This window comes from Empidonax traillii, unplaced genomic scaffold (genome assembly GCF_003031625.1).
Source record: "Empidonax traillii isolate 1590-97213 ecotype Southwest subspecies unplaced genomic scaffold, ASM303162v1 scaffold23:size2178997, whole genome shotgun sequence".
Lineage (NCBI taxonomy): Eukaryota > Metazoa > Chordata > Aves > Passeriformes > Tyrannidae > Empidonax > Empidonax traillii.
The window spans coordinates 638,306-652,733 of NW_020955216.1; the positions used below are offsets into that span (position 1 = coordinate 638,306).

The 14,428-nt window shown below is 39.0% G+C and overlaps 1 protein-coding gene across 2 annotated transcripts in view; it reads left to right on the forward strand.

Annotated features, from left to right (window-relative positions):
• NETO2 (neuropilin and tolloid like 2) overlaps nt 1–14,428 on the forward strand; it is a 29,696-nt gene that overhangs the window by 693 nt on the left and 14,575 nt on the right. Inside the window, exons 2-4 of one of the 2 annotated variants that reach the window (XM_027902906.1) lie at nt 11,204–11,260; nt 12,026–12,166; nt 14,085–14,333. In XM_027902906.1, the coding sequence (XP_027758707.1) occupies nt 11,204–11,260; nt 12,026–12,166; nt 14,085–14,333 (447 nt within the window). The remainder of the gene's footprint in view (nt 1–11,203; nt 11,261–12,025; nt 12,167–14,084; nt 14,334–14,428) is intronic. The other variant, XM_027902898.1, reaches the window with a different exon arrangement.

A 14,428-nucleotide genomic window follows, 5' to 3' on the forward strand; every position in this document is an offset into this window, starting at 1 on the left:
GAACTCTCCTAACGAGCTGCCCAGCAGTGATCAGCCCATCACACTTGTTTTATGGAACGAGATCTGTTTTCAGCAGGGCTTTCACAAAATCAGCCGCCACCCGAGTCACAAGCTGGCTGACCGGTATTGACCTGAGCTTTTCTTCTTGAGGCTTTTAAATCTTGTTTCTAACTTCTTTCGGTTGAGAGGTAAACAACTGAGGAAGGCTCGTCATCCGAGCATTTCTTTGTCTGTGCTGTTATTTATACAGCTCGACAATGGGCTAGGGTTTTCTGTTAGAAAATAAGGCTGGATGTGGCAGTTAACCTTGTGCCTCAAGGGATTATTTCTACTATTCTGTACCTACTTGAGCAATTGCAGACTTGATAGTGATGCAAGTCTATTTTTTTATCAGGTTTATTATTATTAAATTATTCTGTTAGGAAATTTTGGCGCGACCGTTTGCATTACTGAAACCATCAAGGCATTACTGCAGGGTGGAGAACTGTTTTGATTATGCACTGACGTCTTCCCACAGTATGAAAGTTGTAAAGAAGTCTGTTTCAAATCCAGAATGTTTTCGTGGCCCGTAAAATCCCGTGTTCCTTAACTGAAGGATGTATGTCTTTAGGTTTAAGTAAATATTTTTCGTTTATTAGCATAATAACTGAGAGACAGAAGTTACTTGCTGTCAATAAATGTCTGGCTCTCTATATAGGTGTTAACCATCCACTGAGTTTAGACAACACAGGAGCATAGGGCTTACATGGGGAAGACAAGGCATTTAGATATTTTTCTACTGCCTCTTTTAAGTAACAAATTTAAATACTCTAAACCACTATATTACATATCTACTACTTAAATACTTTCTAGATATGCAGATTTAATCACGTTTCAGAAACTTGTGATTGCTGCAAATTTGACTGTACAGGTTTTCTCCTGAACAGACCTATAAATATTGTTTTTTATCATGACACTAGTGTCCAGGTAAAAAGTCCCCATTCTGCTCAGGAAGTTTTTTGTATTTTTCAGAACCTATAAATTGCACAAAGCCATTAGTCAATAAGCTGTTAGTATTCTAAATGCATCCCTTGCCATGACTACAGAAACAACCTATCATTACTTAGCATCATGCACTGCCTTTTATCTCTGCTTCACCAGGAGTTGTCACATATTCCAATTATTACATTTCATCAGACACAAAAAAATGTATTCCCGTAGACAAACATACAGATTTAATCCCAAAAGGGAATAGAATTCAAAGTAACCTTCCTTATTTTACAAGTTGCATCTTAAATTTTGCATGGAAGCTCTACCTACAGTGGCAATAATTTTTAATTTTCTTTCTCCATACAAGTCTTTGTCTGCAGAACTGGGGGAGTTCTGCTAAACCACGTACAAAGTACCATGAGCTCAATATATCATTATAAGTCACATTTCAGTAATACTTAGAAACAGTTTAGTCATCTGTTCTTAGTATGGAATACACATCTACATCTGTGTCATCCACAGAGGTTATATTTTGTGACTGTATAACCTCAGGGCAGAAAAGAGCCCGTCATACTCACTTTGTGGCAATTCAAATTTCTTATATTAAGCTTGTTCAAAACTACTCTATGATCTTCCTCAGCTATCAATAATAAGAGCTGATTTAAATGAACATCTCCATGTAATTCTTCCTCTGTCCGTACTATTCAGCAAAACTTTTCAAAGTCTCATCCTGAATCCCATCATCTTACATGGATTATTTGCTCCCATCCAGAAGTGCCAGTGCTGAGTGGCAGTGCTGGTGGAGCACAGCAGCTCTGAGGCTGCAGTGGCTGCAGTTTTTGCTGAGTGGAGCCCAACCAATGCCCACCTGCTTTCTTAGTGGTGTCTGTAACCTCCTGGAGGCCAAGGAGCTTTGCTGCATTTGGGTTGTTGAAAGACAAAGCCTTTTCCTCCTGTCTTCAGTTCTCATTGAGATTTTAAACACCCTGGAATTGGTCCCCAAGCCCTGGAAAATGCACCTGCTCTACAACAATAAAGCACTATAACCCTCTACTTCTTAAGAGAGAAAAGCAACTGCTTTCTTGATAAAGCCACGTTCCTGTTACGCTTTGGAAGCAAATAACCCATCTTGGATTTCCTCAAATCTGGAATTCCTCTAAAATGTGTTTGCTAAGAACTTGTTCCCATTCTTCCAATATGTTCCCTCTTTCATTTGCCTATGCTATTATCTGGTTAAAAAACCCTAAAAACCGTAAGTTAAATCCTTTCTGTACATTAATTTTGGACTACTTCAGCTAGTACAGTTGGATTAATTTAAAAGGTAAAAAAAGAGAAAATATTCTCTCTAAAAAGAGAATTTTGTAGTTTCTTACCCAATAATTCAACAAGCAGCCAGGGCTAGACCAAATTACTGCTACTTCTGGAAAGTCAGCATTCACAACCTTCCAGTGGGCTACAGAATTATTTCCAACTCTTGTCAGGTTGCAAGAATGTGGACTACTATGATTAGCTTCCTGCCATTCTGCTCAGCCTCCTCATTTGCATTTTGGCATGATTTTAACAGCTAATTTCTCACAAACAAGTAGTGTTAGGAAGTAATGCTTACTTCCACACAACAGCTAGAAATTATGGCCACCTCTTTCCAAAATCAAAAGGTGTAATATCGACCCAAAAAGCTAAAACAAGCAGGGAAAAAAATTAAAAATCTATTAATAATTTCACAATTTGTTCATTGAAACCAAAAGCAAATTACTGACTGAAGAGGGTAAAGTGACCTAATGAAGGCAGTATCAAGTGCTAGTCAGAATTTCATTTTTTACATAATAAACAGTATCTACTTGCAGAGTTTGCTGCTGCACTGGAAGAAAAGTGAAGCACCAAACTGCTGGCACTGCTAAGGAGTTAAGCCGAAGTAACTTAACTGTGGAACAGGATTCAGAAAGCTGCTATGTTCTAAGGAGAGTATTTGGTGGTGTGTATTATGTCTTGCTCTTAATACACATACAAACTTAATATCCAAAATGCACCCCTCAGCAGCATGACTTCAAAAACATTAAATCCCTAGATTTCCTAAGAGATAGTTGACCATGACTGCTAAAATTGTACAGAACAAGTTGGTTATAATTACAGTGATATTAATAGAAAGTTTCAGTGTATAAATCAGGTATATGGCTGTGGCTGGAGTACAGAATAACACAGGATTGAAGCTGAAGGAGCTGCTGAATTATGTATCCCTAGGTAATGAAAAAGTTAAGATCTTCAGTGTCTTCCCTAAGGTTTAATTCACAAGGAAAGATTAGACAGAAAAATTACCCCCAAAGTGAAACTTCATAAGCTATTCATCACTTTTGAACCTGTCAGAAAGTCACAGTGTAATTCATTGCAGGAATGAAGAGAGCTGATAATTGCACACACTCTTGTACACAGAGTTTACATACAAAACAAATCCATCACTTGATGTATAACCCATCTGGACTGAAACAAAATTTTAATTATGGTGTCTTGGATTCAAGTTGGGGCTCTAGTGCTGCAAAGAAACCTGCTGCCTGTGTGCCTTGTATATTCCAATTTGTTAGTTTAATTAATGAAGCACTTAGAGTCTAGGACAACTTAAACAGCTTGCTACCTTTAAATAGCTTGCTGCCTCTCAGTACATGACTGGCAACTGCCACCTCAAGTATTGCAAGAGATGGGGGTTGGGGAGTGTAAATTTTTCAACAAAAGCCCAGCAGGTAACTTTAAATGAAAAAGAATCTGCATTTCTTTTAGCTTATCTTTGTGCTGCACTCCATTTTCTGTTATTACAAAGCTGACCCCACTATGCAGCAGAAAAGGACGGCCAATATGTTAACAAACCTCCAAAACCTCCTTCTTTAGCATACAATAAAATTGGTGAACACAGAGAAGCCTCTTTTGAAGGGACTAAGAGTGAGGAGGTAGAAAAAAAATATTAATTATACTGTGTACATAAATTGTTGCCAGACGTGACAGCAGGCAGCAGAACTTTTAATATTCATTTCATAATAGACATTCCTGAGAAGATTTCCTCTGAAAAATACACTTTATTGATAATAAAGAAGATGATGAAGTCTGATGAGTTTTTAAGTCCAAAGTATCACTATCCGAGTGCTCTAGGAACAAGTTATCTCTTGGAAAGGTGTGTTCAGAATAGTCACGTACAGCAGGATCAGTTCTGTCAGCTACAGGGAAATCATCTGAACTTCAAGTCAGTGTATATATTTTAATAAGGTTTTTTAAACCCCTCATCAACATGGTTTGCACATGCAGCCTTCTCATCAGTCTCTTGCTGCACACATCTTGGAGATAAAAAAAAGGATCTTCCATATAAAAAGGAAAGCTTCTATTTTAAAAATGAAAGCTATCATTCTTCTGGCAGAAGTTTTGCTGGCAGACAGACCCAGGGATGGATTATAACTAAAAGGATGTGGAGCAACTGGTAAAATGAAGCAGCCCACAGCTGCTTTTACATTTCTAATGGAGGACAGGATCCGAAATGTTAAATGTTTTGAGCTAACCTAGAGGGGACTCTGTCATAGATCCATCCAAGCATGAATTGTTCTGGAGATGATTTTTATCAAAGGGATGTGGGAGAGCTGCAGTTACTTCCTGAATCAGTTAACCTGGTTTCTCTGCAGAGATACAGAGTCCCAATTTGTTTCTCTGGCAATCTTAAAGCAAGGAATCCCTACTGGAAACAGCTGGAGTGAGATGAACCTGTTATAACTGAGAATAGACCTGAGTGCATTCAGCTATCCTGCTGGCAGCTAATGGCTAACAAGATTTGGATCTTAGAAGGCGCTGGAGTCACTGTTAATAGCTGGTGAAGCCCACTCCTGCTATCGAGCTTTTGTGAGGAGGATTAAAAATGGGTTGGCAGCTCCTCTCGCATGCTCTGGGTAAGACTTAAACCCAGCTAAAATATGTCCTGCCTGGTGCATCCCTTCATCTCTGCTGCTTTATTCTGTGGCAATCCTGCAGTATATTCCAATATGAGGAAATCACTGGAGCTGTTAATAGGATAAGTTGCAGACAGCCACCTTAACTGCTCTTTGATACTCATTTTACCAATCTGCAGATGTCCTGTTGAGACCACAATAGATTAGGGAATATATCCAGACTATGAACTATGAAAATGTGGGATTCAAAAACTGCTGTGTTTTCATCCTCAGCAGTAGAATTATTTGCCTTAAAAAGAAGGCAGCAACAGATGCAATCCACTATGCCTTTTGTCAATGAACAAACATCACCAAGTGCTAGGAAGAGAGAGAAAAATCTCATTCCTTGGAATTTACAGTTCATGTTTCTGAGCTAAAAATGACCATCCACACAGAATTACGTAGGATTCAAAGTACCTGGACACTTTCCTGTCTGTCCAAATTGCACAATTCTTTACTAGACCACCCAGCAGTCAATCACTTTGAATTTCTGCAGCAACTCATCCTGGATCAGAGCCCTTAAAAGCAACCGAAACATGAGTAATTTATGTTGTACATACAATCTAGGCCAGATAATAAGATAGGATATGATATCACAAATGTCCCCAGCGCATTAATAGCTAACATTAATGTTTAGACACACATGAATTAAGAAGTGGATATAAAAGCTGGAATGCTGTGATGAGCTGTTACTGAAAGTAACACTAATTTTAGCACACGGGGCAAATTAGGAGCTAGGTTTGAGAACAGTACACAGAAAGGGATTCATTCCCATAAGGCAAAACATAGTGTATATCATTAAGATCAGGCATTTGTTACTCCAGGCTGGATCTGGCAGAAAGAAGCAGGCATCCTGCCAGGGTTTTCCAACATGCATGACCTGTGTGTTGCCAATTACCATCTATATGTATACAAGGTGCTGCCTAATCCAGGGAGTACAGCAGAGACATACAAGGAATCCTGCTTAAAGCAAACTCTGTCATCTTTATCCCTGGGATTCTGGCTACCACTGCACTAAGAATGTGTAATACTCCAAACGATTAAGGCTTTATTTAAAAAATTGGTGGGATTTTTCCCTCTGTTTCTCAGTTGTGCCTGACTGCTCCCCAGTTTGATGTTCAGCTTGCCCTGCGTGCACAGATCCCCCATTGTCACCACTGAGGACAGACACTGCTCTCAGAGCCACACAGCAAATGTAGTCTGTTTTCTGTGTGTGTGAAGATCCCTAGAGCATGCAGAAAGGGAGAGGAAAGACATATCCCAGGGAGCTCAGAGCACTACTGTATCCCACGAAATCTGAGAAATGCATCTTGCCAGAAAGTACAAGCATATGTCACATTTGCAGCCTAAAGCACTTGTTTTTTAAGCAACACACTGATTTCTCAATATTGGGTTGAGCACCCATTTACTATAAAACTAACTACATTATTCTCATTTTTAAAGAGAAATAGAAGCCGCACATATGTGAACCTCTCTGTATATACTTCAGTACACAAATTGTCTTTATTTTCAGCTCAGATTTATTTTAGAAAATTTTAAGAAATGCCAACAAAATCTTGACTCCTGCAAACATTGCATGGTTTATTATAGCAGTTCAGGAGCTTCTTTTATATTATTTCATAAGCCTACTTCAACAACAGAATAGTAAGAACTTGCAATGTATGGTTAGAGTCTTCACTCTTCAAAATTTATACAGCTGTCTGCAGGCTATGTGATCTAAAATATTTCATGCAAAGAAGTGAAGAAAATGAAAAATCCATTCTTTTAAAAACAGAAACAGAAGCTTGCTGCTTTTTCTTTATTTCCAGTTCATGTTCACACAGGTAAAAACTATGGGAGCTTTAAATAGTAGTACAGAATTCATGAAATACAAGCCTGTAGCAAATAGCAGGTTCATGAATAAAAGAAACCCCTTTTAATCTGTCTGCCTCAGTGTGTGTGCTGCTGTTGGCTTCCTGATGGCCTCTTCTACAGGGTACATATCATGAAGTAGAAGCTCAATATAAGGTGAAGAAGCACTAACCTTTATTATATTTGCCAACTAAGTATCTTAAGTTTATAAGGTCAGTCTCCCATATCTGTGTCCTCTAGAAAATTCTCACCACACTCCTGCATTAGAAACAGCACAATCAGACCTCGCCTTCCATGCCTTTGGTAATCAGTGCAGTCATGCAGTGCTGCACTGTGTGCTGTTGTTTACATTGCCAAGGCATGTTCAAGTGGCATTTTGACTCTCTGCTTCTGGTTCCTGTACCACAATAGACTCTGGAGCTAAGTCTAGACCTATCTTTAAGCTGCACTGAGGAATGGTCAAGTCAGTGCGAGATGTAAGAGACTTTAAAAGAGGAAAAAAGGAGCAGAGGAATACTCTGTCCCGTTGTAAGTTCAGGTCCATTATAACTGTTTGAATTTCAGTTTATCAGAAATTACAAGATCATTCTTCATCCTTCTGGCACTGCTACAAGACTCTTAGTGAAAGTAGTTGGGTCTCTCGTGTCTGTTCCCATTGCTGTGTCTGTCCCTGCATGCAGGACCAGGACACTGGTTCAGCACCAGCTCTCCGCTGTACCATCCTACAGGATTTGTCCCTTCCCTAAATATCTTCCTTCTAACAGATTGTGTTGCCCAAATTAGTCTTTGGGATTCAAAATTTCTTTTCCAAGTAAGTGGTATGGATTTAGGGCACCAAGTGATTGCTTTGTTGTTTTTAAAATGCTCACAAAAATGGGTTAATGGAAACAGTCTGAAAGGTCTAAAAATATCCCAACTGATTTTTTTTCCCCTTCTTTCTTTTCCTTTCATCCTGAATATTGATAGGCCTTGTTTTCAGCCCCCAGACTCCTGTTTGCTATCCCACATTATAGCGTGTCATGTGAATGCACACAGTTTAAGGCCATACTACCTGCCCAGTACTGCCATACTATTGCTCAGGAAGATGGTAAGTCCTCTGCAGCTCTTTTAGAGCAGTGTCACGGAGATAAGGCCAGCGCACATCCAGACTATTACTCAGAGACACCTCTTCCCTTTGTCATGCTGTCACCCAGGATAAAAGCAATGGCAAAGGAAGACCCTGAAACCTTTGCCACTGGGCTGCTCTGAATGTATCTGAAGGGTTTGTTGAGAGCATGAGAATTATGGGCATTGCCAGGGAAGGGCAAGAAAGAGGTGGAAGAGATTAAGACTGCAGAGGATGAAAAGGACAGGAACAAAGAGAAGGTGGCCCCTACTTAACTATTTCCACTCATCCATACAACATGACAAAAGGAAGACATTAAGGCAAATATTCAGACCATTTATCTTCTGCAATTGCCTGCATATCCATACTGTTCTGCAAGGAAAATGCACTGTTGTTTGCATTTACACTCACATATACAGCTCTGGACTATTTATAGAAATGGCATAGGCTTTAGTGGAAACCAACCAGATTTTCTGAAGTCCTTTTAGGGGACTTGTTTCTTTATCCAGATCAGCAAGAAGGGAAATCAATGATTAGTGTAGCAGAACATCTATTCTTATGTTATTGCTATCAGTACAATCACACAAATAGATGCACACTGATATTTGTTTTTTAAAAAAGTATACAGTAACTGTATAAAATGGTAGCCATAGCAAAAAGCTGTACTAAATAAAAAACTCCCAAATTTTTCACTGTTGCTTAAAAGTGACTGCATTCATTTTGTTAGTCACGGAAGTATTTGTTTCACTCATAGCTCTGTGTTCTGTTACTCTAAGAAAAAAGTCAGAGCTCATTTCACATTTTGAGAAGTGGCACAGCAAGTTCTACAGAGCTTGCTATGTCCTTGCAAAACAAGGGTGGGCACAGCACATCCTCAGGAAAGGTGAATTCAACAGAACGTATTGACACCTGATTTACACAGGATTGTGGGAACTGCATTTACTTTAAAAGCCAACTTTGAAATGTTGCTCCACGACCAGTGTAGAAAAACCCAGAGAAAACAGACTGACAGCTTTATAGCCACTACCAAGGTTCTCTCTTCTAGGGACAAGTACAAATACAGGAGCTCAAATGCGTTGTCAGTGCCTGCATTCAAACTCGGACCTCTGCACAGTTTGAACAGAGAAGCTGCAAAAGTGAAGTGCAGATAATTGTGAAATAGTAGCACCTATATAAGAAATATTAAGTCATGTTAATAAAGATGAGATGTTTGTTTATTTGCTTTAAAGACTACTGAACAGTCCTAACCTGAAGACCAGTAATGGGGTGCTAGTTGCTTCCATCTGAAGGAGAGTGAGTCAGCAATGGTCAGTGACAGATACTTTGTACTGGGATAATACGTTAGAAAGCATATTTTTCGGTATGTTGATAATGATGAAAATGCAGAATTATTGCAAAGATGGAAATTGAAAAACTACTTAAGTCTTCACCTACTATCTCATAATCCACACTTAAAAATCAAATAAGCTTCTAGGAACATAACACTTGTTGCAAGACCCATATGGTATTTTAGAAAAGACCCACAGTTATGAACTTGACTTACACAGGAAAAGCAGTTGTTGGTGAGGAAAGTCTCAGAATGAAATACAGCCTCGTTCAGTATGGGCAGAGAGAAGAAAGGGCAGCAGAGACATACATAATAAAACACAAATGCTATATGGACACTTTCAGGAGCAGACTTTGATCCCTTTTATCTTTTCCCAAGGTAATATATCCATGCCAACATTACAGGAGCCTGTAGATGAGTTGGGTCAAGATCATCGTAGTTCACAGTCAGTACATGCTCACTCTGGAAGTCTCTGAAGGGCTCAAAGTCTTACAGCAACACAACGAAAATCACAGATGGAGAAAATGCCTTTTCAACATGAGCCACTAAAATGCCTGAGCAACCAGATGGGAAAACTGAGAAAATAAAACTAACTTCTTGAGTGTGACAATAAAATTCCTGCTGAAATCTCTTTTCCTGCAGTGGTAAGACCTGTCTGACAGCAGATTAGGAACTATGTGAAAGGCCATAGCAGATCAAATCAAAGGTCCATCTAGCCTGGTGCCTTCTTTCACAGAGATACAAAAGCAGAAAGAGTATAAAACTGGAGCAAATTATAATTGCCCCAAATATTAGCCCAGACTTCCAACAACTTATGGCTTAAGGAGTTTCTGAAATAAAATGTATTTCAAGGATGAGTTACAAAGTGTGTGCGTTAAAAAAGGAAAAGAAAAACAGGAGAAAAAGAAATCTTTGTTTAATTTGAACATGCCACAGCTGAGTTTGCCCAATAGCTCCTGGTTGCCGTGCTACAAGAGGCAAGTAATAGTTACTCTCCATTCACAATTTAAATGACACTTGTGATTTTATAACTTGGATCCTATCTCCCCTCAACCAACCTCTGTCCAGGGCACAGTCCAGGCCTGCTTAGCTAGTTCTGTAAGAGATGTGTCAGAATTGCAGAGATATCCAAGATGGAAGCAAGTGAAAGATTTGAAGAGTGGCATATTAATATACTCGATTTCATTCCCTTTTCCCCTCGTGGTAATCCCTGACAATTTGATATGGCAAAGCATTTTAGGAAAATCTGGACATTAAGCCTGCTTTAATGGATGGTGGAATCTGGGATCTTTAATATGTGCTGTTCATAGTGATGCTTCTTGGGTGCAGGGAAAAAGTAGATGTAAGGAAAAGCCAAGAGGGAAGAAGGGAGGGAGAGAGGGAGAGAAAGGAGGCAGATAGGGAAAGGAAGGAAAAGAGGGAGGGAGGGAAAATTTTTTTGCAGAAATCCCTGGTGTTGTGGCAGCATCACAGCAGCCAGTCCTGCCAGCACAATTCAATAGTGCTCCTGAAATCCATGGAAGGATAAGACCATGCAGTGAATCCTGTGGTCCAGATTAATTTCCTGGAAGCTGGAGATGTCTTTTTGCACACATTAGGCAAATAGAGTTTTAGGATAAATGATAAATGATGCATTATAGCAGAGAAACATCAGGATATAAAAGTTTTATAGAAAATAGATACCATCTAATTTTAGAAAATGCTTGTAAATTAGTAGATACTCCAGAAAATACTCCTAAAGTCCCCTCAAACAATTAATTGCTATTCTCATATACACTTTCATAAGGTACCTGAAAGAAGAACCAACAGTGCTTGTAGACTGCATTGGTTTCCTAAAGTTGAAATTTTAAAACACATAAATGAATTACATATTTTTGTGTGTTCTCAGTTGTTTTGGTCAGTAATGCTGACTAAGGATTTGCATGAATCAGGTCTGCAGAGAATGGTAATTTTGATGAATTACTGATGTTTTTCTTGTCCAATTTCTCTCATCAGTGTTGCTGGTAACAATCCTTGTAGTGGAAGGGATTGCTGTTGCACAGAAGACACAAGGTACAATTTTAGTTTGATGATTTTCTGTCAAAAAATGTAACAGTTTTGTAATTTTTTTAATTGAGCAGTATAAATGAAAGAAAGTATTTGTGTTCAGGTGTTAATAGCTCTTGGATTACCAATATGAATTCTAGTGTTTTCCATTTTCCCCCATTTGCTGCATTTTCTTCTGAATGAACAAAGCCATCCAGTCACAAAGAACATGGAAGTTCACTCACCCAGTTAAAGTTCTGTGCTTTTAGATGACAGAGGTGGTAAAGAAGCCACCATGGAAATTCATGTTTTCTTTTATCTGACAACAAGCTTTTCAAATAGTCCACCCACAAGCATTTTTGAAGACTGCTGAGTGGGGAAGGCATCAATTTCACAAACCTCGTTTTCTCGTATGTGAGATTAACCCACACTTAAAAGAGGAGAAGAATTCCTTGAACTGACACCTACAGAATTTCCTTGGAAAATTTCTGCAGGAGAGAGTTTTCACCCCCATAAATCAAGAAGCTGCCAAGATACCAGTGGAAGGTGATGTTATTTACTGGAGGCAGCTGAGACCTGTATCAGCACTGGGTGTCCTCTCAAAGGTGTGCAAATTGAAACGGCACAGATAAAGTTAGATATTAACAAGCACCTTAGAAGAGGGTTTTCAACCAAAATGAATTACTGTCCTCTTTAACAGGCTGTGTGTCATGCCAGTGTTTTATTTTTGCAATATCAAACCTGCAGGCTTGCAGAAGAAATTTGGTTTATCACTTTTTTTTTCCTCTCAAGGTGGGCAAAATATCGGAGTGAATCGCATCCCTCCCACCCAGTGCGACAACTGGGTACGGACGAGTAATGGAGGACATTTTGCTTCACCAAACTACCCAAACATGTACCCCCCAAACCAGGAGTGCATCTACATCTTAGAAGGTACCTGCTGTATTTCTGTTTCGTTGTGCTGTAATCTTCCTGTTAAATGGATAATCTTGAACTGTTGGGACTGTGTCGTTTTGCAGTACTGCGAAGTATTGCTTTGCCATATTGGTGATATAATAAATTCTGCATAAATTTACTTGAACAAGAAGCTAAATTTGCTCTCTGAAGTAATAATAACAAATTAATAAGAAATGCAAACATGAAAAAAATTAGCTGTAGGGAATAAGACATACCCTCACAGCCAGAAATAGCAGCATCAGATCTACTGTAATCTATGAAGACACAGAACTATTAAGATAAAAATTGTCGTTTGTTATCTTAATATCACTGATAATAAACAGCAAAAAATGAAGACTATTTTCAGACCATACTGTGTTATTCTAAGTCTATCTCACTAGCAGAAAATCGTTATGCTGTCCTTCATTAATAAAAAAGATACATCTGAATGCCATAGCACTGTACTAAAAATTCAGAGATTTGTTAGCTCTGCTGAAGTCACTATTAAAATAATGTGCTGAGGACAAAAAATTGTCATTAACTTGAATAAAGCCACATTCCAATGAGAATATCTTGGATAAAGGCTGCAAGACTTGAGACACTCTAATTATTTTTCCTCTTATTAGAATGCACCCAAAACCCACTGAAGTCAGCTAAAAATATTAGTCAGCTTAATCATCTGATTCATATCAATTAATTGAAATATTTCAAGTGGTAGGTTTCAGTGAGTTTTTATTTGTACAGTACAGTGGTGGTTCACAGACACCCTTTTTGCGTGTACACGTGCACAGTTTCGGTTCTGAGTCTTGTCTGACCGTGAGGGCACCGTGGAGCACACACAGCAGGTCTGGCCTCAGGGGTCAAACGAGGCAGTTGACACGGCTCAGAATCAGCTCCAGAGCCTCTCCTTACAGCCCTTCCACAGAAACATTGTGGGTACCTGAGTGAGACCAAGGCCCTCCAGAATTTCTAGCCAAGATCTGTGCGTTCCTGCAGATCACTGCTAGGCTGCACAAGCAGCTACAAATGTGTGTAACTCCTGTGTAAGGAAGGTGTGAGGTCTGAACGGAGCGTTAGAGGCACGTCAGCAAATGCTTTTCGCATCCAGAGGGAGCAGCCAGCGTGGGATTCCTTAATGCTGGTGCTCCAGACACCAGGGAGTATCTGAAAGTTCACACAGCTCAAGAGATGCCAAGAGCAAGGAACACTAAAGTTATTCACAGAGTATAAAGCCAGGGATGGGAAAGTCCCGTCTCAGAGTAGTCATAACTGTGTCTCATCAGGATTTAGGGGTCTGATCCAAACCCTGATATTAGGCTGCCACTGATACAAACTTGCCAGCATCTGTAGCCACCTGCGTATTAATAACATATTTGAAGCATTTACACTTCTCTGAATAGTCTAATGAAAGATGTCTTCTGCCAATGGATCTGCAAATTTGGACATTATGTTTAAGAAATGTATCAGTCAGTAGATCTTCATATCATCCTCTTTTCCATTTTTTTCTGCACACCTCACTGTTTTGTCCTATACTGTATATTTTACTTTTGCGTAACACTGGGTTTAATTTATATTTTAATAACTAAATCTTGTTTGAGTACCTCTGCATATATGTTAATATGTCACATGTGCTGCATTAAATTTATGCAATTTCTGAATTTTCAACGATGAAGATCAGCAAGCAAAAAAAATCCTGTAAAACTCTACGCAAAAGTATCTTTTACAAAATAATTTTTAAAAATTTTATAACGGTGTGTCTGAGTTTTTGTAGCAGACTGCCAGATATATTTTGAGAAGTTTCCACTCTCTTTTTTCTGTTGCTGTTTTGGAGGCCTGTCTCTTCATTATTTCACATCTTCATGGTTTTTATCTAGAGCTTCATTTAATCTTTTTTTTTTTTTTTTTTTATATCTAGCTGCTCCACGACAAAGGATTGAGTTGACCTTTGATGAACCTTATTACATAGAACCCTCATTTGAGTGTCGGTTTGATCATCTGGAGGTTCGAGATGGACCTTTCGGTTTCTCCCCTCTCATCAATCGTTACTGTGGTCTGAAAAGTCCTGCACTAATTAGATCAACAGGGAGATTTATGTGGATCAAGTTTACGTCTGACGAGGAGCTGGAAGGAAAGGGATTTCAAGCAAAGTACTCATTTATACCAGGTAAAAACGTCTAAAATTGTGAGTTAATGACCATCTGCTCCCACTGAACTCTGGGTATGTTTGAGCTCTCAATCCAGAGTTGCATTTCATTATTA